The sequence below is a fragment of the Ictidomys tridecemlineatus genome, chromosome 4, assembly GCF_052094955.1.
Source record: "Ictidomys tridecemlineatus isolate mIctTri1 chromosome 4, mIctTri1.hap1, whole genome shotgun sequence".
Taxonomy (NCBI): domain Eukaryota; kingdom Metazoa; phylum Chordata; class Mammalia; order Rodentia; family Sciuridae; genus Ictidomys; species Ictidomys tridecemlineatus.
The window spans coordinates 101,382,963-101,409,736 of NC_135480.1; the positions used below are offsets into that span (position 1 = coordinate 101,382,963).

The 26,774-nt window shown below is 51.4% G+C and overlaps 1 protein-coding gene across 3 annotated transcripts; it reads left to right on the top strand.

The window, feature by feature from the left end:
* Positions 1-346: 346 nt before the first annotated feature.
* Positions 347-13,261, top strand: Il10ra (interleukin 10 receptor subunit alpha). 3 transcript variants are annotated; one of them, XM_040285301.2, is made up of 7 exons: positions 348-506; positions 3,077-3,197; positions 3,787-3,968; positions 5,160-5,311; positions 5,954-6,104; positions 7,553-7,674; positions 10,844-13,261. In XM_040285301.2, exons 1-7 carry the CDS (start codon positions 440-442, stop codon positions 11,759-11,761), a joined length of 1,713 nt encoding a protein of 570 aa, XP_040141235.2. In that variant the 5' UTR covers positions 348-439; the 3' UTR covers positions 11,762-13,261. The 3 variants fall into 3 exon arrangements, with proteins under 3 accessions (XP_040141236.2, XP_040141235.2, XP_005328373.2); XM_005328316.5 differs by having other exon boundaries at positions 350-506; positions 5,160-5,329; XM_040285302.2 differs by lacking the exons at positions 3,077-3,197; positions 3,787-3,968 and having other exon boundaries at positions 347-506; positions 5,160-5,329.
* Positions 13,262-26,774: the final 13,513 nt, after the last annotated feature.

The window sequence follows — 26,774 nt, forward strand, 5'->3', positions numbered from 1 at the left end:
TGAACCCAGGTGCTGCCCTTTAGGGCAAAGCTGTCTTAGGCCATCTGCACTCCAACACGCGCGCGCGCGCACACACACACACACACACACACACACACACACACACACACACACATACACACACACACACACAGTTTCAATGGCGCTGGAAGCCCAATGGGGAGAAGGGCAGAGTTGGTTGCAGCCTTCTCTGCCTCTGCACAGACTTGCACAGACTTGCCCTGCCTCTTTCGCCAGCGGGGCTAGTGCACGGAGCACTGTCAAACTAACGTCACGGGCCGAAGGGGCGGGGCGCATAGAGGCCCCGCCCCGCCTCCACTGACGTCAGCCCCCCAGCCCCGGGCGCGGGCTAGGCGAGCAGCTAGATCCGTCAGTCTCAGCCCAGCGGAGTAGCGGCAGGAGGCTTTCAGGCGGCTCCGGACGATGCGGCGCGCCCAGAATGCTGTCGCGCCTGGTTGTGCCTCTGGCGGCGCTCCTCAGCCTGTGCCTTGGCTCCAGTGCGCACGGTAAGGCTCCGGTCCCGGAGCAGTGCTATCACCAGCTCTAACGATGCGATTTCAGGCAAGCAAGGGAAACCAAGAGGGACTGGGAGATGTCGTGGACATAACTCCAGAAGTATTAAGTCAGTAGAGGAGCGCCTCGACCTCTTCGCGGCTGCCCCGCTGGGCTGTATGGATGGCCAGATCCCACTCCCGTCGGTTCTCGGCCCTCCTTTATGTTCTGCTTCCCACAGGGAACTCGATTTAGCTACCCTCTCGGAGAGGGATGCTCATAACCTCCCTGTCCCTGCCGGGGCTCCTTCACTCTGGCAAGACTGAGTCTCAGGCTCACCTGTTGTGGAAGTGGAAGAGGTTGAGATTGAGGGGTGTGGGGGATCAGTAGCCCCTCCCCACTCCAAAACTCATCCACCCACTTTTTTTTTTTTTTTGATGCACTTCTTGAGAAAGCAAAAATTTAGTCATGGTTTTTCTGCTCTTCTGGTGCCATGATGGGACTGCTTCTTCCCATGGGGAGTGATTTTGATATTTTGACCCCCTTCTGACTCTCCTCTCCCTTTGCCTTCTGGTCTCACCTCCATCTCTGTCCTTTCCCCACCCTATGGATTATTATGTGACCATCAGAGATGGTCTTCAGCCCCCCAGCTCACTCCCATTGCTCCCTGCCTCCCTCCTGCCTTACCCCTATCTCTTAACTCAGTCTGAGTTTCTGCAATCAAGAAGCCCCAGAAAGAGAGAATGGAAGGGCCCAGAGTTGGAGGGACCAAAAGCAGATGCAAGGAGAGCAGGGACCCAAATATCTTCTACATGATGTCAAAATACAAAGTAAAACACTTTCACATGATGGGGGCTGAGGTGGGGATATGCAGCCCAAACCCTGCAAAGACTTGCTGCGTTTTTCACTTTCCATCTAATGTTTTGCAGCTGAAACAGAATTGATGCTCAAAGACAGTAAATGAAAGGAAGTAAGAGACAGGAAGGTCTGAGGCAGGAGGATCAAAAGTTCAAGGTTAGCCTAGGCAGTTTAGCCAGACCCCATATGTGTGTGTGTGTGTGTGAGTGGGGACATATTTTCTAAATGAAAATGGCAGAGTCAGAAAGAAAGCAAGATTTGAGAGATGTTGAGAAGTTTGAGAACTGGGCAAGTGGGGGCAGAGCCACTGTCAAAGAAGACGCCCTAGGGGAACCCACTTGCTATTGACCTTCACTGTACTTTGTGCTTAGCACCACATTGGCAAGGGCTAGTTTGAGGCTCCTGGAACCAGTGCTGTCTGTGGTGAATGGTGTGTTGGGCTGAGAGGATGGTAGCGTGGAGAAAGAGCTTGGTGTTTCAAATCTCACCTTAGATCCAGGGTTCTCTGAGGAGAGGTCCTCAGCACAGTCTAAAACAAGGGCTGACTCCTGGCTGTCCTCGCCTAGCCTCAGGTGGGTACCTGACTATAGGTGAAGCCCTTCTAGGATTCAGGGAATGGAACTAGCCCTCAGTTTGAGTGGCCCAAGAGACCATCTGCCCAGGCAGATGTCAATAAGTAAGATGTCTGTATAGCCAGAAAAGTGGCCTTGGACTGGGATTGGGTGGGGACCAGGTGTGGGGTGGGGGACAGGCCTTAGGGTGATACTGGAGCAAAGACAGTGTTCAGACAGAGCCAGAAACTAGCTCATCTGAGCTTGCTGCTGACATGCCTCAGGCCTCCCCCTGTCTTTTCCCCTGGGCTGTGTGGGACCCAGCTCTGTCTTCTCATCCACCACTGTGCTTCTGGTCACCAACCCTAGCTCTGGAATCAGACACATCTGGGGCAAGTCCACACTCTGCCTCTTACCAGCTCCATTGGCCTTGAGCAAGTCACTTACCCTCTCTGAGCTTCCATTTCTTCTTTAGTAAATGGGGGCAATAAATGTTCTCCATGCAGGGCTGATGTGACATGGAACATAGCAAAACACTTAGCACAGTGCTCAGCTTATTGCAGAGGACCTAGCAAATGAATTCTAATTCTTGTCATCATCAGCCCATGGAAGTGGAAGAGGCTGAGATGGATGGGTGTGGGGGATCAATAGCCCCTCCCTACCCAAAAACTCATCCACCCACTTTTTTTTTTTAAGAGAGAGTGAGAGAGGAGAGAGAGAGAGAGAATTTTCAATATTTATTTTTTAGTTCTCGGTGGACACAACATCTTTGTTGGTATGTCGTGCTGAGGATCGAACCCGGGCCGCACGCATGCCAGGCGAGTGCGCTACCGCTTGAGCCACATCCCCAGCCCATCCACCCACTTTTAAAAATTTTTTATTTTTAGACATTGATGGACCTTTATTTCGTTCATTTATTTGTATGTGGTGCTGAGGATCCAACCCAGTGCCTCACACATGCTAGGCAAGTGCTCTACCGCTGAGCCATACCTCCAGCTCCCCACTTTTTTTTTTTTTTTAATTCAAATGTACTTCTTGACAAAGCAAAAATTTAGCCATGGCTTTTCTGCTTTTCTGGTGCCATGATGGGACTGCTTCTTGCCGTGGGGAGTGATTTGGGTCCTCCTAGTCCCAGGGGATGGATTCTACAAGCTATTGACATCTCTTCTCCCCAGGAACGGAACTGCCTAGCCCTCCATCTGTGTGGTTTGAAGCAGAATTTTTTCAGCACATCCTCCACTGGACACCCATCCCTAATCAGTCCAAAAGCACCTACTATGAAGTGGCACTCCTGAAGTAAGAAAAGGGGAGGATGGAGGGAGGAGAAGGGCGGTGAGGGATGGGCCAGTTGGTCTCCATCTGCTCCCCTTTCACAGGAAGGTGCCTGCCTCGTTATTGAGGCAACACAACAGGGGACCCTGAAACATATCTACCCAGCTGACATCCCCATGTATACTAAGCAGCATGCTGGGATCTCTGGTGTGAGAAGGCCAAGATTGGCTTTCCCCCACCAGGTTTCTCCATCTTACGGGGAAAGCCTCCACAGTATTGTTGGAGAACAGGGAAACCGTATGCCTGCAAATGTAGCTGGGAGAAGTTAGAAAGAAGGCTGAGGGACAGGGCCCGAAGGTCTTTCTGGAGGGATAGCACTTGAGCTACTCCTATTCCCTCTGTTGAGTCTTCTACACCACAGAAAAGCTGATATGAGGTCCCCAAACCACGAGAGACCCCTTGCAATTAGATGCCCTGAACTACAGGAAATATCCCGAGCGTGTTCCCCTTTCTTCCATGATGGAAGCTCTCTGCCCAGACCTCTGGATGCCCTCTTAAAGGAGTAGACTTGAGCACAGTTCCTGCCCTAGTGCCTACCCTGATATCTCTTCAGGTACGGAAGACAGCCCTGGGAAAACATCACCAGCTGTAGGGGTGCCCTGGAGTTCTGTGATCTCACCGCAGCCACCCTGGACCTGTACCACAACAACGGTTACCGGGCCAAGGTCCGGGCAGTGGATGGCAGGAGGCACTCCAATTGGACTATCACCCAAACCCGCTTTTCTGTGGATGAAGGTGCTTTACTTCCCCCTGAAACTAGTGCATGGCTTTGGCTCCCTTCCAGCCAGAAACTCTAGCCTAAGGCTTTTCTTTCTGTTCCCATATCTCCTCCCGTCATCAGACCTTCTAGCCGGGAACTAGTTACCCAAACAGGCCTGAGTCAGGTCTTTGGAGAGGTTAGATGAAAACAGCCAAGTTTTCTGAGATTTAAAAGGGAACTGGAGTTGTTTATCCTACGGAAGGGAGGTCTTGGGGTGTACTGGAGCCGCTGAGTCATGAGGGCCAGGCCTGTGAACTTGTGGAGTTTAGGGAAAGGAAGTGAATCCATTAGCACTCAGCATAGCACCTGGAGCAGTGGGCGTATTTGGTCCTCCCACCTGCAGGGGAGAATTCCCAGGGGTCATCATTTGGAGCAGGAAAGTGCTGCTTAAGAAAAGGCAGGAGTCTCCCTGGAAGGTAACAGAAATGATGAAGCCTCAAGCCCAGTGGGATTCTTCTACTCCACAAATTGGGACTGAGCTTGGTCTGGGTGCAAGTTCTGCTCTGTGGGATTCCAGTTGGAGTCGATGGTCTAGAAGGCTCCCAAATGCTTGCTCACATACCAGTGCTCAGCCAGCTACAGAAAGAAAAAATTTTCTAGAGAGTGTATTTAAAAATATATTTCTAGCCAGACAAGGTGGCGCATGCCTGTAATCCCAGCATCTTGGGAGGCTGAGACAGGAGGATTATAAGTTCAAGGCCAGCCTCAATAACTCAGAGGGGCCCAAGGAACTTAGTGAGACCCTGTCTCAAAATTTTAAAAAATAATAAAAAGGGTTGGGGATATAGCTCAGTGGTAAAGCACCCTGGGTTAAATTCTCAGTTAAAAAACAAACAAACAAATAAATATATAATACATATGTATATATGTACATTTATATGTACATATATATTTGTGTGTGTGTGTGTGTGTGTGTGTGTGTGTGTGTGTGTGTGTGTGTGTACTTCCAGGGTCCAGCCTGCAAAATTCAGGTTCCCTATGTCTGTAGAGGGCCCAGGGCATCTGTATTTCAAACATTTCCCAAGAAGTTCACATGTTCTGTGGGATTAGAAACCTGTGGCCTAGGTTTTGGGGGAGGTAAACTTGACCCTGGAGGAAAGTCATGGGTGGGATCTCCAGGCCCTCTCCATGCCTCAGCCTCACAGCTTTGTCCCTTCTCCATTCAGTGACACTGACGGTTGGAAGCGTGAAGCTAGAGGTGCACGAGGACTCCATTCTTGGGACAATCCAGCCCCCCAGGCCCCAGATGGCCCCTGAAGGTGATACGTATGAAAACATCTTCAGTCACTTCCGCCAGTATGAGATTGCCATCCGCAAGGTGCCAGATAACTTTCCGGTACGGGGTCCCCAAGGCTTCCCTGTCCCCTGGGCTAGAATCACCTTTGTGCAGAGTAGAAAGAACCTGGGTACTGAGGAAGGAGTTGAAATGACCTCTGCCCTCGAACACACACTCCTGCGGGGAAGGCACTGCCTGCCAGGTGTCAGCAGCTCTCAAAACATGTGATGGATCTTGTTTCTGACGCCCTCGGCGTGGGTACTTTATTTCATTTTACAGATGAGGCTGTGGAACTTTCCAAGGGCACCCCTGCGGGTGGGAAATCTGGAATGGGCAAAATCCATCCTCTTTTTTCTTCACCACAATTGATTCAGGTTCTTTCTAGAGAGATCCTCAGCTTCTAGAAAAGACTCCCTTTTCTCTATTAATGCAAAATTGGTTGTGGTAATTACAGAGATGCTGGGCTGTAATCACAGTTGATTATCTTAGGAATAGACTGAAGGGGTTCTCGAAGGCCCCTCCAGGGTCAGAGATATTTGGGGCTCAGTGGTAGAGCACTCGCCTAGCATGCAGGAGGCCTGGCTCCATCCTCTGTATCACACACCAAAAAGGGGGGTCTCCAGCTCTTTTAGGTACCATGGCATAAGAGGATTTTGTTCATCGTTGTTCTTGTTTTGGTTTCAGCTGAGAACGAAGAAGGTCAATCATGAAAACTTCAACATCACAGCCTCAGGAGAGGTGGGAAAGTTCTGTGTCATAGTGAGGCCATCTGTGGCCTCCCGGATGAACAAGGGGGTCTGGTCGGAGGAGCAGTGCATCGTCCTCACCAAGCAGTGTGAGTGGGCTCAGATTGGCATCCGGGTGGAGAAGGACCTGGAAGGGCTGGCACAGTCCATAAAGCCTCACTCAGGCTGCTGGTGCCAGGCACCGCACTGGCCCTGCCCTGTGTAGCCAGTTATCCCTGCACAGCCCATCAGAGAGGTCGGCTGTCCCATATTAGAAAAGCTCCAGGAAGACAACTTTTGAGGAAGGGGTGGGCCCATAGAACCAGGTCCCCTGATTCTGGGGTCCTGCCACTTACATACAGCTGTGCTTTCCAGGGACCGCCTCAGTACCCCCCACCTCCCAGTCAGCTGTGCTAGTTCCTGTTTGTTACAGTCTGTACTGTCCTTCCTCAGAGCTGGGGTACGAGGGCTTCTCCTTGCCCCCTCTCTCTCCCCTGAGAGGAAGCAGAACTGAGCTGTCTCCTGGGAAGAGCTGCTAAAGTCAGCAGTAGTGGGGGAGAGATGTCAGTATGGAGCCAAGTCCTGCCCACCAGGATCCTGCCATCTGGCTGGGGGCAGAGTGTGCCCTGCCCAGCAAAGATGGCAGTGACTCTGCTTCACAGTAGGACCTGTTGTATGAAGAACACTCAACAACTCATCGTCATTGAAGTGCCAGGACAGACTAAGGCACCAAGGATGCATCAGGCAGTGTTAAAAGATTTTTAAGGCCAGGCGTGGTGGCACATGCCTGTCATCCCAGCAACTCGGGAGACCAAGGCAGGATTGCAAGTTTGAGGGAGGTTTCAACAACTTAGCATGGCCCTAAGCAACTTAGTGAGACCCTGGGGATGTGACTCAGTGGTAAAGTGCCCTTAGGTTTAATACCAAGTACCAAAGAGAGAGAGAGACAGAGAGAGACAGAGAGAGATTTTTTTAACAGAAGAAATAGTTTTGTTCTGGTCTTAGCTTGTAACCTTGGGCAAGTGACTTGGCTTCTCTGAGCCTCAGTATCCTAATCTATGAAATGGGGGTGATGATAATATTTATCAACTCAGGTTGTTAGAAGGGCCTGATGAAGTAAGTAAAATTCTTGGGACAAGATTAATCTTTACAACCATATTATAAGGTATAATTTTTTCTCATTTTATAGATGAACAAACTGAGGCTCAGAGAGATTAAGTACTTTGTCTACAGTCCAACAGCTAGCAAGTGGTGCAGCAGGGATTTGAACCCAGGTCTGGCTGCCCCCAGAAGCCCCTGTTTTTGCCTGCTCTGCCATCTGCCCTATTGTTCTGTTTGCCTTGGGTGCAGAGAGCTGGAAGCAGAATTGGTGTGCCCAGCGAAGGGACCCCACACAGAGGCTGGAAGACTGGCAGAGATTCACGATGGCTAAGAAGTTGCCTGTAGGGGTGGCCTGGGTCACTCACTGAGTAGTTCCTCAGAGTGGCCAAGGGACCTCTGGGGACAGTCCCTTAGCACCCCATGGTGCCAGGCTACTAATGCATCTGTCTGCCTGCAGATTTCACTGCGACCAACCTCAGCATCTTCTTCTCCTGTGTCCTGCTGCTCTGTGGAGCCCTGGTCTACTGTCTGACCCTCCAGCTTTATGTGCGGCGCCGGAGGAAGCTGCCTTCGGTCCTGGTGAGTCTCACAGGGAGGCTATTGCTCCATTTCCCAGGCTCTCCAGAGCTCCCTCCCTCCCAGGCTGCCCATTCCCTTGGCTAACCTCGGCTTTCAGCCCTGACATTATCATGGGCACCCTCATCAAGCACCATGGGGACAGAGGGACGAAGTAAACACAAAACCCTGTCCTGAGAACACTGTCGTCTAGTATCCCAGATACCACAGGTACATGCTGAGCAATCACAAACCCCAGTGACCACAAGTCTTGTCATTTCTATTAATAATTGGCCATTGACCAGCCCCTGTACATTAGTACCAGTTACTATCCTCATTTTAGAAGTGAGGACAGAGAGATGGTTCCATGCACAGATTTGTACAGCCGGGAAAAGTCACGAAAGGAGCCCATCTTCCTACACATAGTGGCCAAGAGCAATGACGCCCAACAAGACAGGAAGAAAGATGGGCTCAAGCTGTCAGAGAGGGAGGGGGCAGAGTAGAGAGGTGACAGTGGAGAGGAAGATTCTTGAAGGAGGCCAGGACCTCCCACCCCTCCTAGTGGGCCACATCTGGGCCACCTCTGGGAGTGGCATGTCAGCCTCTAAAAGTTATCGTGTAAGAACTGTGCAGCAGTTCAGAAGTTCAGCCCACCCCCACCTGGGCTCAGGCTGCACGGAGGGTCACCACAATAGCCCCCTGAGCTGGCCTTGCTGTGTGCCAAAGGACCCAGCTTGGGCAGGGAGGCGAGAGCCCCAGGGAAGCTCACAATGGCGGTGGAAAACTCCAGAGGGATCCCAGGCTCTCTAAGGACAATGATGAGAGAGACCGAGTTGTTTTGAGTGGGACCTTCTGGATCCGTGTGTGCGCGCGCGGCGGGTAGCCAGCTGCCTGGCCTGATTAGTCTTTTTCCAGGTGAGAAAGCACTGTGTCCCCTGCTCTGTACCCTGGATAGACAGATATGAGGAGGAGACTGGGGCAGGCACACTTAAACAGCCCTCAGGGGTTTTATAGTATCTCCTTGTGTCTAGCTGAAGTGTCTACTCATCATCCTTTCTCTGTGTTCCTGGGAGAGCCAGCTCCTCCGCCTGTTTCCCATGCACTTTGAGCATACACTCAAGACAGGGCCTGGAGCTAGGGTGGTAGCTTAGGAATGCACTGGGAGACTGGGACGAGATAGCTAGAAGAAAGTTGGGGGTGGGAGGATGGTGGTCCTGAGACCCAGGATGGGAGATTCTACTTCGGGGTCAGGAGAGGCATCTAGAATGTGTGAGGTGGTGCTTGAGCTGGTCATTGAACATCCATCACATGCACAGTTCTGTCTGGGAAGGAGCTGATTCATGTGGCCTCTGGTCCCAAGGGACTTGATTGCAACCAATATGTAAACTGTGAGCTTAGCCCAAAGCAGGGAAATAACATCCGAGCAGCAGAGATGAAAAGAAGTTTCTGGGGTTTTGTTCCTTCTGTACATTTGATCACAGAATTCATTTGTCCTGGAGGGTTTTTTCTCCTTGGGTTAAATACAGCCCAATTTCCTTCCCCTAATAATCCGAGTCATCACTAATGTATAATGCTGAGAGCACTTTCACATTCTTTAGTTTGTCCTTGTTCATTAGCTGGCTTGATCTGCTCTTTCAACCATCCATCCAGGGAAGTTTGATTGGAAATCAGGGGATCTCACAGGACAATTGAGTATAAATTTCAGGTTTGCTCTTCACTGCTGTGTGATTTTGGGAAAGCCATTTAACTTCTCTGTGCTTCAGTTTTCTCCTCTAAGAAATAGAGGTCAGAATACTTCCCTTGAAAAATTACTGGAGGATGCAATTCAATTGAGCACATATTTCCTGAGTTTCTTCTTGGTATGACTACACGCCTTAATGACACAAGTAGGCATGTGCTGTTATTGTTTTCACTCTGCAGATGAGGAACTAAAGCACAGAGAAGATAAGTATTTTGGTTCAACTGACCAAGTTTATAGGAGGCAGAGCTGGGATTTGAACTCGGGAAGCCTGGCTCCTGAGTGTACGTCTTTAACACTAAGCAATGGTTTTAAAGTAAAAGAGACTATAATAGAGACTCAGCCAGTGAGAGTTGCATTTGCATCATTGTGTACTAAGGAAGTGAGGGCAGTTGTGCGATGGTGAGTCAGTAAGTCAGTCAACAAACCTTATGAGTGTCTACTTGTGCCAGCTCAATTCAGGCTCTGGGGACAGAGTGGCAAAAAGACTAGTTCTGGCCTTCACAGAACTTAGGTTCTTTGGGGAATGGGGAGTGAATGAATGTGTATTATTTCCAGGAACTAAGTACTAGGAAGAAGTAAACTAATGTGGAAAGCATGGCTGGGAAGGGCTTGATGAAGAGGTGACATCCAAGCTGAGACTTGAATGATGAGGGGACCCAGCGATGCAAAGTGCAGACAGAAGAGTATTCCAAGCAGAAGGATTAACATGTGCAAAGGCCCTGATGTGTTTGTTCTGGGACAGAAAGAACACAACTGCAGCTAGGGCAGAGGAGAGCCAGAGGGAGGGGTCAAATGACTTCCCTGGGACCCTTGGCCATTGATGGGGAGCAGGTCTTTGGCTGCTAGTTCTTCACGTATTCCGCCACCCCACACTGCAGCCACCTTGTTTGTGGAGGTCACAATTCAGAAAGTGGAGAGATTAATTTGATGTCTCACACCCAGAAATTTTTCTAAAAATGGGTGGGATGGGATAGAGTAGACTAGATGGATCTGTCGCGGCGCATAGGGAGTAGGTATTATTTTGTGAAGCTGCTTCCATTTGCTTCTGTATGAGTTATAGGAACAGGTTGTCTTGTAATATTTGCATCTTATTTGAGGTCATTGTCAGGAAGTTTGAGGCACACTTCTAGATGGGTGGGTGCAGCCTGCTGTCAGGTTTGAAAAGCCCAGAGGGTGGAGCCGCCTGGGGGCTCGGGGGTTCCCTGCAGGCTCCCATTCCGCCTGGCCTCCCTTTCTATCTGGCTTCAAGGATCGCAGCTTCTTGTGCTTCTGGCCTGGGCAGAGAATGCCTCAGGGGAAAAGCTGATTCCAAAGAGCACCCTGCAGTGTCGTCCAGGCCTTGTCATCCCCTTCTGTTGATGCTCCCCTCCTGGGCCTCTGGCCTCCCTTGTGGCTCTGGGGAGGGCTCCGGCAGGTGGCCCCAACCAATCTCACTCTGTCCTCTCCTCCCAGGTCTTCGAGAAGCCCAGCCCCATTGGCGCTGTGAACCAGCCTCCCTGCCCAGACATCATCTACCTGCTTGATGAGGAGGCCTTCCCGAAGGTGTCCCCAGAGCTAAGGAACTCAGACCTGCATGGCAGCACAGACAGTGGCTTTGGCAGTGCCAAGCCATCCCTGCAGACTGAAGAGCCCCAGTTTCTCCTCCCTACTCACCACCCCCAGGCCTGTGGGGCTCTGGGAACGGAGGTCCCCACAGAGCTACAGGACAGCTGCAGTAGTGGCAGCAGCAGTAGCACAGACAGTGGGATCTGCTTGCAGGAGCCCTGCCTGTGCCCTGGCAGGGAGCCCACCTGGGAGCAGCAGGTGGAGAAAGCCAGCCAGGGCCAGGATGACAGTGGCATTGGCCTAGTCCACAGCTCTGAGGCGCAACCCGGGGATGCACAGGACGGCTCTGCCTTGGACCCGGTCAGTCTCCTGAGACCTGAGGTGCCCGAGGAGGAAGACCCAGCCGTGGTGGCATTCCAGGGCTACCTGAAACAGACCAGATGCACAGAAGAGAACGCAGCCACAGCAGGTGGCCTGGAGGAAGAGGCGCCCTTGACAGACAGCCTTGTCCCCCAGGTCAGGACGTGCCTGGATGCCGAGGCAGACTGGCCTCCGCCAGCCTTGGCCAAGGGCTATGTGAAACAGGATCCTCCAGGAGTGACCGTGGCTCCCTCGGATGGCCCCTCTGGACAGTGGAACCAACTGCCTGAGGAATGGCCACTCCTGGGCTTGACCAGCTTTGGTGACCTGGGAACAGCTGACTGGAGTTTTATCCATGACCTTGCCCCTCTGGACTGTGTGGCAGCCTCAGGAGGTCCCCTGGGCTGCTTTGACTCAGACATGGTCACCTTGCCACTGATCTCCAGCTTGCACTCGAATGAGTGACCTGGGCTCAGGGCTGCTTTTGGTTTCAGTCATGCCTGTGCCTCTGTCTGGATCAGGCAGGCCAGGCTGGGCATTTTTCTGCAAGCCTATCGGGGCCAGCCCTGGACAGGCCCTACAGGACAGGAGGAGACTGTCTCGCTGGAGTAGCGCAGGGCACGAGGATGGCATTGGCCTGTGCTGCTCAATGGGGCCCTGCAGACTCTAGCAGCACTAAGGGCGGGGCATAGACCTCCCCTCCTTGGGACTCCTTCCTGTGCTGTCAAGGGTTCTGTGCTCAGGGGAACCTCAGGGGGTTCTGGAGTCGTAGTGAGGCCGACAGGTTGCAGTCCGCTCGGACCCTGATACCTCCTTCAGGCTAGTGAGGCATCAGAGCCTCCTGCAGGTTGGAGTGCTAAGAAAATGGAGTTTCAGGGCCTCGCTTGGGGGGGTCATTTCTGGGGAGAGAAGGCAGGAGCAGAGGCTGAGCTTGATCTCTAGTGTGATGGCAGGGAGAAGCTCCCCCACAGGGAGGTGTCTGGACTGGTCAGAGCACCAGCCTTCAGGTGACCTCTGGGCTTGGGCACCAACTCAGGAGATCACCAGAGAGATAGGGCTGGGACTTCCACCTGTGCTTGCTGCTCATGTCTAGCCACAGACCCAGAGGTCAGGGCCCTGGGCTGGGATCCTGCATGCTTGGTGTTCAGTCATGTGATCCTGGGCCAGTCACCTCTCAGAGGGCTTCAGTTTCTCCATCTGCAAAATAAGGACTCAATCTTTAGAGGGTCTCTGTGATGGATGTTAGCCAAGATGGCCCTGAGGGTGACATTTCAGACCCTGTACAACTCAGTGCTGGGAGGAAATCGACTCTGGAACAAATCTTCCCAGTGAGCTTCCTGCTCACTGCAAGGGCTAATAGTTCTAGCATTGGTCTATGGGATCATCCTTGGAGAACTGCCCATCTCTGAGGTCCAGAGGGGTAGGGGTGGGCTCTGCGTCCCCACTATCCATTTGAAATCTGTCTTCAAATAAAGGCCGTTGACAGTCCCCAGACAGGATGCTGGGAAGAAGGGCATGCCTTCCCAAGCTACCTCTTGGCCCTGAATTTCTCTGTGGAATTTTGAGAACAGGCCTTCTGGCCCAGGGAACCCACCCATGGCCCCTGCCACTCTGCCAAGAAGCTCCTGGGTACCAGCCTGATAAGTGAAGCCTCTCTGGCAACATGCTCAGGAGAGGATTCCTCAGGGTTTCCTTGACAGCTTATTTATTTATTTTGCTCCTTTATTTATTGAAGAGGCAGCATAAGACAGGAAAGAATTCTGTTTCTAGCCGTGTGACCATGGCCAAGTCACCTTTCCTCTTTGAGCCTCGGTTTTCTTGTCTGTAAAACTGTAGAAGAATGTCTGGCTCGTCTCATTCCCAGGGACACGAAGTTCCCCTGCGAAAATGGAAACGCGCCTTGAACATGGAGCGCTATGAATGACGGGTGTATTGTTATTCCAATAAATGTCTTGACCACGGAAATCTTGCGAAACCAGTCAGATTTCTGGTGACGCAGTGGCTGACTTGGTTGATGATACTTGGGATGCTAATGAAGAGGGTGTTGCTCAGACAGAGCCCTCATCGATAGCCTGTGCTCACATGTATTGCTGTGACCTTGAAAAAATGATTTATCTTCTCAGAGCTTCCAATTTCCCATCTGTAACGTGGGGATGGCAAGTCCCCACAGGGATGTTATGAGGCTTAAATGAGATTATGTGTCAAAGGAGTTTAACGTGGAGCCAGGCATGTGGGGTTCCCATGTGAAAATAGCTGTCCTTGGTTATGAAGGCTGTAAAGGAGATTTTTTTTCCTTGGAAATGGGTGAAAATGAGAGAAGGAGTTTGTACAAGGATTCTTTCACGAGATGAGAAAAGGAACCGGTGGAAAGTGCACTGCAGCATTTCAGACATGGATTCTGACAACCTGGAAAGGAAACCCACCACCTGTCAGGAAGGCAATAGCCCCGCCTTCCTGGAGCCTCACCTTCTTGCCTTGCCTGGGAGATGTCCCAGGGAGTTCTCATAACTGCGGAAGCTCTCTGCACTCTGTTCCGAAAGCAGCCTTCTCTTTCCTCGAAAAGCCACACGTGGGTTTGACTGTCCCTGAGCTCAGCCCAGTGGGTGGAGCAAACCACAGTCCCGTGGCCTGAGCCTCTGGTGTGCTGTACTCTGCCCCAGCCTGGATCCCCCTGGAGGTGACACCTCTTTTACCCTGTATCATCTCCACCATGTCTCTCCCTGCTTTTGCTCTGAGAAAGTAAGTTCTGGAAAAGTGCTCATTTTATGTCCTTCCATGAACTTGACCGTTTGGAGTCTGCTGGTACTTTCACCTGGAATTGTCAGGAGGGAAAGGGGAGTGGAGGGTTGGAGGTGGCGCCTTCCCCATGGAAAAGGCCTCTGGGCAGGTGGGATGAAGCAGACCATGGGGTGGGGAAAAGGTTCAGAAAATAAGAAAAATTCTCAGAAGCAATTGGGGCCAGTTTGGTGGAAGAAGGCAGTGTGAGCAGCGACCTGCAGGACAGAATGGAGTCAGATGATGTGGCTCTCAGGGCAGCCCCCGCTTGCTCCAGTGGAAGGAGTGGGAGTTTGCTCTAGCTCCTGGGCTTTCAGGGCTGCTCTCTGAGCGCCCAGCAGGGCAGGGCTGTGGGAGGGGCTGAGAGCTCTCCCAGGCCGCAGGGTGGATGGGACACTTGCCTACTTCTCTGGAATTGGAATTAAAGTCCCCAAGAGAAGGCCCTAATGGTTCTTAATCTGAGCAACCGTCCTCCTAGGGCTTTTCCAGGCTGAGGAATGTGTGTGATGCTTTGTTTCTGTGAGCTAACGGAACTTCCTCTTTAGAAAGGCGAGGGGTGAAATGGGCCCATATTGACGGAAGAGGAAATTCTATTGAACTGTGTTTTCCCAACTTTGCTAACAGCTGTAGTCAAGGGATTGCCTGTCCTCCCAAAATATCTCTATCCACCACCCCCATGCTCACAGTCTCACAGAGCACACCCAATCCATGAGCCTGGGCCCCACCCACAGACTCCCTGCGGCCCCTACACTGCCCTGGGTAGAAGTTCTCAGAGCCCCTCCTGTGAATGGCAGATAAAGGGGAGTCATGGGCTGTGCCCACCTGAGACAGCAGCCTGGTAACTGTGAAAGCCAGGTCCAGGAGTCAGGGTTGATTTTATCAGGCCCGAGCTAGAGGCCACTGGGTACTGGGAAGCTTGACTCATTCATTTCCTGCAGTGCTCATGGGTTTGAGGGTTTCTTTCGAAGCAAACCCACAATTGAAAGGCATTGTTATTAATGGCCTTCATCACCTTTCTTCACTATCATATTGATCTTAACTTTTCTTAATTTCCCATAAACCTCAAAAAAAGGAGATGGGGCTCAACACTGATGAGGAAGGGCTGACTGGAATGAAATTAATATCTGAAGAACATCACCCTGGCCAAAACACAAGGCTCGAGTCAGAGGGGGTGAGGCAGGAAGCGGGGAGACGTGCTTGGGAGGTTTTATTGTAGTCCGCACTTCATTTCTTCCACAAACACCTACTGTGCGCTGGACATGATGTTCAGCCCTGGGTATGAAAGGGGCTTGGCTTCGTGGAGGGTGCCATCTGCTTATAAAGGCAAACAGCCAGCAGACGAGCACAGCGACAAATATACCGTGATAAGTGCCGTGGACGAAATGGTATTCCACCCGAGGGATGAGGCAGGAAGCAGAGAAGCAGGGAAGGGGGCTCTTAGCTCTGGCTATGACAATAGTGTAACCTGGGGGGCTTTCACAACCGACATTTATTTCTCACAGTTCTGGAAGCTAGAAAGCCCAGGACCAAGGTGCCAGCTGATTCAGTTCTGGTGAGGCCCCTGTTCCTGGCTTGCAGTTGCTCTATGGACTGTGTCCTCACATGGTGGAGAGGACTCCGGCCCCTCTCCCCTTCTTCTAAGAACACTAATCCCATCAAGGGCTCCCACCCTCCTGACTTCATCTACACCTAATCACCTCCCAAAGGACCCGCCTCCAATGCCATCTCACTGGGGGTCAGAGCAGAAACTGATGAGTTTGGGCATGAGGGTTGGGGACACCAATATTCACTTCATTACAGAGGCTTATACAACAGCCCAATCGAATGACAGTATTGACCATGGGCAGCAGAAGGGACAGATTCAAAAGACATTTTAAAGGAAGAGTTGGCAAGACAGGATGACAGGGTGGAGTTAGAGGTGCTCAATACACTTGAGCTCCATGAGAAACATGAAATATGGACATGGAAGGGAGACGGGTGCAGGGGAGAGGGTGAGCTCTGGCTTAATAACGGTGTCCTCCAAAGGAAAGGTCTTTCAGCAGCTGGCCTGGCAGGCCTGGCCCCAGGTGAGAGCTCAGGACGGGGGATATCAACAAGAGCTCTGTGCTCTCTGTGATCTGCTTCATGTATGAGCACACAGTCCTTGGTGTGGGGATGAGGAGGCAGGCCTGCAGCAGATCCCGGGCCCCCTGCAGCCAATATGCAGTTAGGATATTCACCTGGTGACCTCCCGTCTTGAGATGAAGCAGCCTGCCATCCTTTGACTTACAGAGCAAAGTGAGCCATGCTTGTGCTTGACTTCTGCCTGCAGACCCCAGCCCAGAGTCTCCCTAGATAAAAATCGCAACCTACCACTGAGGGCGTAACAGCTGAGGGCTCTCATTAGTGAATTGTCCCATCTGCAGAGCTGATAGACTCTGGAGTGGGCATGAGCAGGGGAAGGATACAAATAGGCATGTGATCAGCAAAATCCTGGATGGAGGATGTCACACCTATACACTACCTGCTCAGAAAGGAGAGGGTGGTGAAGTTTAAGGCCTCGCAATGACCCTGGAGAGCATGGAACATTCTTAGAATCCTGCTACCTGCTCATCCCAGCCCTGGCAGAATCCCTTGCCCTCTGTTTCCCCATATCGCCTCTACCTACCCCTCAGGGCACTCTCACCGTGTCACTGCATGGAATCACCTGGGGCATTGGCTTCCTGGGCTTCTCCCCAAGGCCAGGACTTTCTGAGTGCTGGCTTCCAGGACATGCTCAGGAAACATGTGACTCCAGCACACAGCAAAGTTTAGTTGTGTATCATTGCTTTAGGGAACAACTTGATGATTTGCCATTCTCTCTCTAGATGGTATCACCCAGTCCTTAACTTAGAGGGCCATCTAGATGCTGATGAGTCCAAGTGGCCAGGCAGGATTTCTCCCCCAAACTCTACTCAGCTGGTTCAGCAGCTCCACCTGGATGCCTAGCACAGATCTCAGAATTATATTGTCTGTGACTGCATCCTTGATACCGCACATCCATGCTTCTTCCTCCCAGAGTCTTCCTCACCTAAGTAAGTGGCCCTACTCTCCCCACAGTTCAGGCCCAAAACCCAGGAGTCATCCCTTCCCACCCCACCCCAACCCATCAGGTGAGTCCTACCAGTTCTACCTTCAGGACAGATGGTGAATCCAGTCACTTGTCACCACCCCTACCACCGGCATTTTGGTCAAGTTCATTATCACCTCTCCCCTGGACCAGCTGCACCTGTCCTTTCCCTCTGCTTCCACTCCTGCTCCCTTGATCTTCTCTGGGCCATCATCAGCCTGGTGTGGTGCACAGGGCTGCCGAGGCTCCCTAGAACTGGAGGTGCCAAGGGCAGAAGGCAAATGACTGCAGTGGGCGTGGAGATGCGTCTCTGTCCGCACAGAGGCAGTTACAGCCCTCTCAGAACTGCACTTTGCAGGTGAGGAATCAGAGGGTGCTGAGAGGAGGTGACATGGGCCTGAGCGGCATCTGCTGTGTGTGCTAAGTTGGACAGGTGCATGGGGGTCTACAGCAGGTGCAGAAGGGGCATTTGGCCCAGCTGGAGTGTTTTAGGGGGCTGCTTGGAGAGTACAGGCCAAGGGCTCTGAAAACTTCCTGTCCAGCACCAGCTTCTTTCTCTTTCTACGCAGTCAACTCTCTGAAAGAGCACTCGCCACTCACTGGCGACTTCCAAATGCTTCTGTTGCATGGACAACTCCAGAGACACCACGTACTTCATATTCTATAAGCTATGCACAATACCCCCTGAAGTTGTGCAGCCTAGAGGCCCTGCTCACAGCACTCCTCAGACACCAGGACCATATTTTTGTCCCCACCAACTCCTGCATGTTGATAACCCCCAGCGCAGATTCCCTCCTCCAAAGCCTAGTTATGCAATTAAAGGGCTCCGTGTTCCTTCAACATGTCCAAAGCCTGAGCCACCTTTTCCCCAAGTTTGGATTTTCTCTAGTGTCTCCCATCCTGACCAATGCCACCACTCCCAACCACATGGTTATGGGGACATGGGGATCATGCACTTCCTTCCACACCTTCACTTTTCCCCTAATGGGAAAAGTGACCATGAGGTGGCCTATCAGCCTTACCTCTTCAATAGTCCTCTAGCTGTCCCCTCCATCCCCGCCCAGATCCCCCATCAGGACAGTTTGATACCATGTCCTGGGCAGTTTCTTTTTCTCCAGCATCCCCTCTCCCTCCAGATAACCTTCCCTGCTGCTTACTGGGTTCAGGGATCTCAAATGCAAATTTGAGCTTTTAATTCCACTTGCCAGTGGCTGCCACCACCTACAAGACAACACTCACAGCCTTAGCCTAAACGAGAAGGTTCTTCTGGATCTCACCCCTGCCTCCTGCGCCAGTCCCTTTCCTTCCCTTCCACATCTTCCCTCCTTCTCCCCTCCCGCCCTCACATCCCCTGCTGTCCCCAACATGCCACACCTTGCCACCCCTCCGGACCTCTGTCCATGCTGGTTCCTCATCCCCAAATGCTCTTCTCTCTCTTCATTCTTTCAAGGCAGCTCACGTGTCCTCCTCTACAAAGCTTCTCTGGGCCCCTCAGAACCTGTGCGTGCTTCTAATAGGTAACCTGCGCTGGACAGCAGCATTCCAGGGTCTCTTGTGTACAAGAATGAAAGGGTAAGAGTGACATGTGCCTCTTGGTGCCTCTGTGCTTGGAACAGTGCCAAGTACCTAGTCCTGGATGCACCAAAGTAAAAGGAGTGAAATTCATGAAATTCATTATATTACACTTCTTGGAGGTGAAGATGCAGAAATTGAGTTCTACAGCAGGTACTATAAGATCTGAGCTCATGATTCAAGGCTGGGCCCAAGAGAACAGGCACATGTAATGCAGCGATCACTATGTAGCCACATGCCAGAGGGTAGAGAGAGCAGGGCAGTCACACCAATGGGGTTGCTGCCAGTCCACTCAGGCTAAAGGACTCCCAGGGGTGAGGTTGTTGGGCTAGAGATGTCCCAAGGACAAAAAGGAAGAGGCAGAAGGTCCAAGGATTAGAGTGGAAAATATGCTATGCCTGACTGACCCTCGGAAGGTCTGGGTTCTAGGCTCGCCCAGCTCAGGCACTGTGTGTTCTCTGGACAAGTCCATCAGTTCAATTCTGGGTCTCGGTCTTCTCGTCTGTCAAATGGAGATAGTCCTCTTCAAGCCAATTTCATTCATTAATGCCCTATCACTCTCATTAACATAGTACAGTCAGTACCATTTCATTGCGAGGTCTTTGAGAGCAGAAGTTCTCTTGATTTATCTCTGTATCCCCTGCACCCAGAAAATGCCTAACAGACAGTAATGGGTGCTCAATAAATTTTTGGTGAGTAAACAAATGCATGCATAAATAGTTTTCTTCTGTTCATGTAACAGAGGCATTTGAAAGCCATTGAAAGAAGTTGAAGAAGCATAATATCCAACGTGAGGGGCAATGTGGGTGATGGTGGACTGAGGCTAAGCAGATGCTTGGATGACATTAGACTGAGCCTTAAAAAGGAGGCAGCACCTAGCTTTGATTGAAGTTCACACTCAGGCCTGCCATCTGCTTAGCTTAGTCATGTGATAATATGTTGTTGTTTTTTTTCCTGCCCTGCTATTCTCACCCTACAACTCCTGAGTGCTGTAGGAACTCAGGGCCACAGCCAAACAGGAAGCCTGAAGTGAGGGGATATGGCCAGGAAGACAGGCAAAGGACCAAGAAAACATCTGGCACACAGTCATTCACTCTGAGCAAACTGGCACTGAACTTCTGGCCTGGGTGCACCCTCTGGGAATACAATGGGCAACCAGATGTGCCGTTTCTCCTCCTCGGCCCAGTTCTGCATTACACATACACATATATGCATGCAAATACACAGACACACACACACAACACACATACACACAAATACAAACACACAAGCACATAAGCACACACAAACACACATTCACACACATTACAAACACACGCATACATACACAAAAACACAAAAACCACACACACATACACAGGTACACAGGGCTATGGTCTTCTCAGCCTCAGGACATCCCACTAATGCCCTGGGGAGCACCCCTGGCAGATCAGTGCATGCACACACCTGTGACTTCCCTGTTTCTCTCAGAGCACATCAGCCCTGCTGTGACCCTCTCAGCCACGCTTCACTATGAAGCAGACCCAGGGGAGCCTCCACAGAAGGCCAGAAGGGCCACTCCAGAGTGGGAAGCAGCCCCTTGTGTCTGGGGCTTCCCCATGCTGACGATCCCAATGCACTGTGTCCTCAATTTGGACACAGATGACCTTATTGGGGGCCTCCCAGAGGCCCTGCCACCCTCAGTTTCGAGTCCTCCTCCTCCAGCAGGTGCTGTGTCTCCTTCTTGCGCTCCAGCTGCTCCAAGGGGGGCTCTCCTCCTCCTCCTCCTCCTCCTCCTCCTCCTCCTCCTCCTCCTCCTCCTCCTCCTCCTCCTCCTCCTCCTCTTCCTTCTCCTCTTCTTCCTCCTCCTCCTATGGGGACGGGTGTCAGACTGAGGAAGCCACCTTACCCACCCTGCTGGCACTGGAGGTTCTTGTTTTTATCTCAGCCAACCTGCACCGATGCCTTGCTGTGTGTCGGGCTCTGTGCTGGGCGCAGGGACACAGCGAGAGCAAGAAGGGCCCAGGGTCTGCCCTAGCAAAAGGCTCCCGTCCCTCAGGAGTGTGGGCAACAGGGGAGCCAGGCCAGGACAAGCAGCAGCCCTTGGAGTAGTGACACGGGATGGGAAGAAGGGTGACCAAAGTGGGGCCCCTCCTTGGTGAAGGGTGTGGCAGGTACAAAGGACTATGGCAAGATGGCTTTGGAGGCTGGTGTGGCTGGAATGGGAAGCTAAGTGGGAGAAAGGCCAGAGATGGAGGGCTGGGCCACAGAAGGGTCTGCTCTGGATTCCAAGAGCCATGGAGGTCGGGGTCCACTTGTCCTCTGGGGGACATACTGTCCATGTATTAGTGAGGATGGGGTAGGTCCCACCCTGGCTCCCAGGGAGGTCCTGATGCCAGCTGGGTGAAGGACAGCTGGTCTGTGGGACTTGCCTTGACCCCTGCCACCCACCTACCCACAGGGGAAGGGGCATTCCGGTCCATTCATAGCACAACTGCAGGCTCACCACGATCCCCTGCCGCCTGACCTCAGACACCCCACCTGCCTGCTCACTGCCTGGGCCTCTGCCATCTCTTAAACCAAGTTCCCCCAGGGACAGTCTCCACACCTGCAGCAAGCCTGGAGCGGGCAGGTGACCTCTGGGCTGCGTTGCTCACAGTCCTCAACCCTGCAGGTGCCCTGCAAGTGCTTGATAGAAGTGTGCTAAAAGAATGGATGGATTCTGGAAGATTCCAACAACTCAGGAAGGACACGTAGCATGCGATCATTAGTGTACAGGACTGAGCAGGAATGGGAGGTGTGCATCTGGTGGGGTGTGATTGATGGTGGTATGCCTGTGGCCCCAGCTGCGTGGGATGCTGAGGCAGCAGAGACACTTGAACACAGGAGTTCAAGACCAGCCTGGGCAGCACACAGAGACACTGTCTCAAAACCAAGGTATCCTTTTAAGAAAGGGCTAGGGGTATAGCTTACTTGCACACGTAATTACACAATAGTCATACATTCACACACATACACTTATGCACACTCACCAATTATGCAATAATTATACATTCACACACATGTACACTCATGCACACATACTCCCACACACATGCACACATTCATGCACATACACACTCAATATGCAATAGTCATACATTCACACACATACACTTATGCACACGCACCCACACATAGACACACCCATTCATACTCACACAAACTTTACACACTCACACACATTTATACACACCTATACACACATGCACACATAAGGACACACACACATGAAAATATGCACACACTCATGCACAGACACCCTCAATCTCACACACACAGATACGCATACCCTCAATATCACACACACTGGCACACATACACACTGACAGAAACATACTCACACACGCATAGACTAATACATACTCACAAACTCACACATATAAACAAACCCTTTCATACTCATACACTCACATACACTCATACTCCCACACAATACACATTCCACACACTTGCACTCATAAATGCACCCATACACATGCACACACTTATACAAACTCACATGCTCATTAACATGCACACACACACTTACACAGATATGTGCACACCCATAGACTCATACAGACTCACAGGCACTCACAACACTTACACTCACATATACATTCACACACATACATATATTCACACACTCACACATATATACACCCTTTCACACTCATGAACACTCACACACCCATACATGCTCATGCACACATGAACACTCACACACAAACCCAAACTCACACACACACAGGCACACATACACACTTAAACATACAAAGACATGCACACTAACACATACATACACACTGACACACCCAAGCACACATACACATATGCATAGTCTCACACACATTCAGATACACTCACATACCCATACACACATGTACACTCATGCACACATACTCCCACACACATGCACACATTCATGCACATACACACTCAATACATAATAGTCATACATACACATGTACACACTGACACATATATACCCTCACCCTCACATGCATTTACACACATATACACTGTATCACACACTCACAAATTCATGCACACACACTTCCACACATATACACACTCACACATTTGCACATACACTCACAAACATACACACACATACATACACACCAATACTCATACAAACACACTCACTGACACACACACCCATACACTCACATACATATATGCACACTCACACCACATACACATTCACACATTTATCCACACTCACATCACATACACATGTACACAGACACACCCACACATATTCACAACACACTCACAAAGACACACACTTTAACATGCACTCACACAAAAAAAGCACAAACACACACACACACACACACACACACACACACACACACGTTCTCCACTTGCTCCTTCCCAGACCCCAGCACTGTGGAGCTGAGGTTATCCATACTCTGAAATAGCCTCAGAGCTGGAAGGGAGCTTGAGACCCTCAGGTTCAATGGCAGCTGTATGCACAACAGACATCTGGGCCCCAGAGAGCCTGAGCCCAGCCACTACAAGAGGAAGAACTAGGATTAGAACAGAAGATGAGGCTTCCTAGTTTCCCACCCATCCTTCTCCCGCTGGCTCCCTGCTTGGATATGAGAAACTTCACCCAGCTTTGGGAGAGCGACCCCCACCTCTGCAGGACCCACCCAGTGGGCCTCCGGTGCTGCCCCACCTGTTGTTTTGTTGGTCTGCTGTTACTCTGGGCACAGAACATTTTCACTTCTGGTCCCCTAGTGTGAGAATTCACCAGGCCACTGGCTTCCTGTTTTGTACCAAATCTGCTTAAATATCACCGATTCTAGATGATTTTTGATCACTAAGCAAATTTTTAAAAATATAATATTGACACTCCCTTGCGCTCCTACTTTGAGTTTCCCAGACCCTGGGAGCAGAGAGAGGGCACCCTACACGCTGCCCTCCTGGCTCCCATCGCCTGGTCCATGGGGCAAGGCCTCGAAGACTCGAAGGAAAACCCAGAGTAAACAAGCCAGTCCTCAGCTGCCAGGATCCTCACGGTTTTAATCATCCCTTGGGTTGTTCCTTAGGTAGAGGACCTCACCATCTGTGGGTGCCCTTCTCTAGAAGTTTATCTGCTCATGAGCACAAGGTTGGCTGTGGGTGAAGATGTGGAGAGGAGATCAAATTGAACACCTAAGATTGGGCCAGACAAAAAGCCCCACGTAAGATGCCCTGAAGAAACTGAGCAGCCTTTCCACCTGATTTCCTGAAAAGTTGCTGCCCAGGGCCAGGACCAAGCAAGGCTCCAGAGAGAGCTCAAAAGGGCTATCAGGCCTGAGTCTGTCTCTAAGAAGTGGCCCCCAAATAGGTGAGAGCAAGAATGAAGGAGCGCAAGGAAATAATCACGTTATGGAAGCCAGAGAGTGTTTGTAATTCAAATCACAAGAGAACAAGAGCTGTAGGTTTTTGAGGCAGCTCCCTGGAGAAGCAAAATTTGAGCTGGTGTGAAGGATGGGCAGAAGGTGATGCCTCGGGGTCTAGGAGGGTATGATAACCAAAGGAAGAATGAGGAGTGGCCAGTGAGATGCTCAGAGCTGAGATGGGGCCAGGAGGCCTGAGAGTCCTGCTCATGGTAGCAGTGGACACAGAAAGGAGACCTGCTGGAGACAGGGGCTGGTTTCTTGGGGACCAAGGACCTCAGGGTCACTGCTGGCTTGGACTGAAGGTACAGGTGGGCAACAAAGGGTTATAAAGAAAGTAAATTCTCTCCAGGCCTCGAGTAGATCACTTCACTGTGCTCTCAGCCTATTTCCTCACCCCTGAGGTTAGCAGGCTACAGTGAGGATGTGTGAACAGAGACCCCACCCTGCACCAACGTGTGCCCGCCCTGCAGAGGTTGGTGTTTTCCTTCCAGGGAAAGAGTGGCTTGGTTGGGAACGGTCTAGTCTTCAATCCTGGGCAGATCTCAGCAAAGTCCAGGCAATGCCCAAGTAGCAGTTAGAATCTTGGCCCACTGGGGTCTAGAGCTACTACAACTCATAAATGAGAGCATTAGGACTTTACTTTGTGCTTGCATCTTTTGTTTATTGAGCACCCACTGTGTGACAGTGCCTATGCTAAACATGAATACAGAGAATTTTTAAAAAGCAAGACAAGGTAAGAGCCAGGAGGAGCCTTGAAGAAATAATCCAGTCTTTTGATTTCCAGATGCTTACATAGATGACTAGAGAAGTGGAGTGACTAACCCAGGGACACATAGCATGGCAGGGCAATGTCAGAATCAGACTCTATTCTCCAGGGCTCCATCCTTACACCTCACTAAGCCCGGAGGCCAGGCTGCATCCAGGAGGCCACAGACTCTGTTCAGGCTCCAGTGCAGACAGTAGTGAGCAGCTGTGGAGCTTTAGGCAAAGCATGCTACCTCTTGGAACCTCCCAACCCCCCTACGTAAAGTGGGGCCAATCATAATTCCTGTGTCACAGGGCAGCCACAATGTCCAAAATGCAATAACAAGTCGGGGAAAAAAGTTCCCTCTTCTAGGACAAGGCCGCCTTTCAAGATTATATTCACTGTTTCCTCTTTACTCCACAAGCTCTTATGGAGCACCTCTAAGTGCTTCAGTTTTAGGGGCCCCTAGAGACCTATAGGACCTAACCTTTCCCGCAAAGGGCTCAGCTTGGTTGGGGAACAAGACAAATGGAGCAAACTCGGCCCTCTACAACCAGGATTAAAAGGGGTGGCATCTGGTCTCGAGTCCTAAGAAGAGTTGCAGGAAAAATGGGACCTGAGCCACACTGTGCAGGGGCTTGGTGAGGGATAAGAGGGCACTCCAGGCTGGGGAACAGCCCTGACCAGGAGAGGACCCGGGAATGGGCAGCCCACAGAACCGCAGGCTCCCAAGGATGCATCTCGACTCATCTGCTATGGCCTGAAGGAGTGAAGAGGGAGGGAGACGGTGCAGCAGAGGCCTTGGCACAGCAAGGGCTGGGCGCCCAGCCAGGGCCCAGCCCACAGACCTGCAGCCTTGATTTCTAGGAAGTTCTCTCCTATTTATGAGCAAGTGGGAATCTGGCCCTTCAGAGTCCTCAACAGAAACATGTGGAGTCCTAGGGTGGGGCGTGGGGGGGGGGCGGGGGCAAGAAAGCTCTGCTGGGCCTGCGGAAGTAAGGAAAATGATGGGGGAGGAGAGGGGACAAGGAGCACGTCAGAGGGCCCCAAAAGAGGAAGCAGCCCACTCTCAGTTCCGCTCCCAAAGATGGGAAATACCCTCCATTCTCCCAGTCCTCAGCAGCTGTTCCTGCATCCCCTCCTGAAGCCACCAGACCTGGGACCAGGACCACTGGGTTGAACCCCAACCTCCTTTCAAATGTCCCTGAAGCTGGTGGGTCCGGAGCACTTTCAGGGACTGCAGACCCCGGATTCACACTGAGAAGGGCATGATTGAAAGCGACATTGGGAATGGACACACTATAGGTTAACCTATGGGTCTAAGCCAGGTGCCGAGGCGCATGCCTGTGATCCCAGCAGCTTGGGAAGCTGAGGCAGGAGGATTGCAAGTTCAAAGCCAGCCTCAGCAAGTAAGTGAGGCCCTGTCTCTAAATAAAATACAAAAAGAACTGCGGACATGGCTAAGTGGTTAAGCATCCTTGGGTTCAATGCCTGGTACAAAAGTGGGTAGGGGGACCTGTGGGTCTAGTCCTCAGAGCTGAGATCCAAGGAAGAAGGAAGCCAAAGTCAATCCATCTCCTTTTCTCCATTTCTCCCAAGAGACCTTCAAGGAAGAGAGGGAATCCAAAGCCATTAAGGGCTCTTCTCCACTCCCACCTAGTCAGAGGTAGAAGACCCAAGTCTTCCAAAGAGACTGTGTTTATAAAGTCAGGGCTTGGTTACCCGGAGGAGGGCAGGAATCCCCTGACAGGAAGTGAGGGGGGAGGGGTTGGCAAGTCCTCTCTTTCCTTCTGCTCTGCTAGATCCCAAAACCAGAAAGAAACAAGGCCTCAGGAAAAGAAAGATAGGAAGATAAATCACATGACCCCTCTCCCCCTCCCAGTCAGCTGCCTGGGGCTCCTG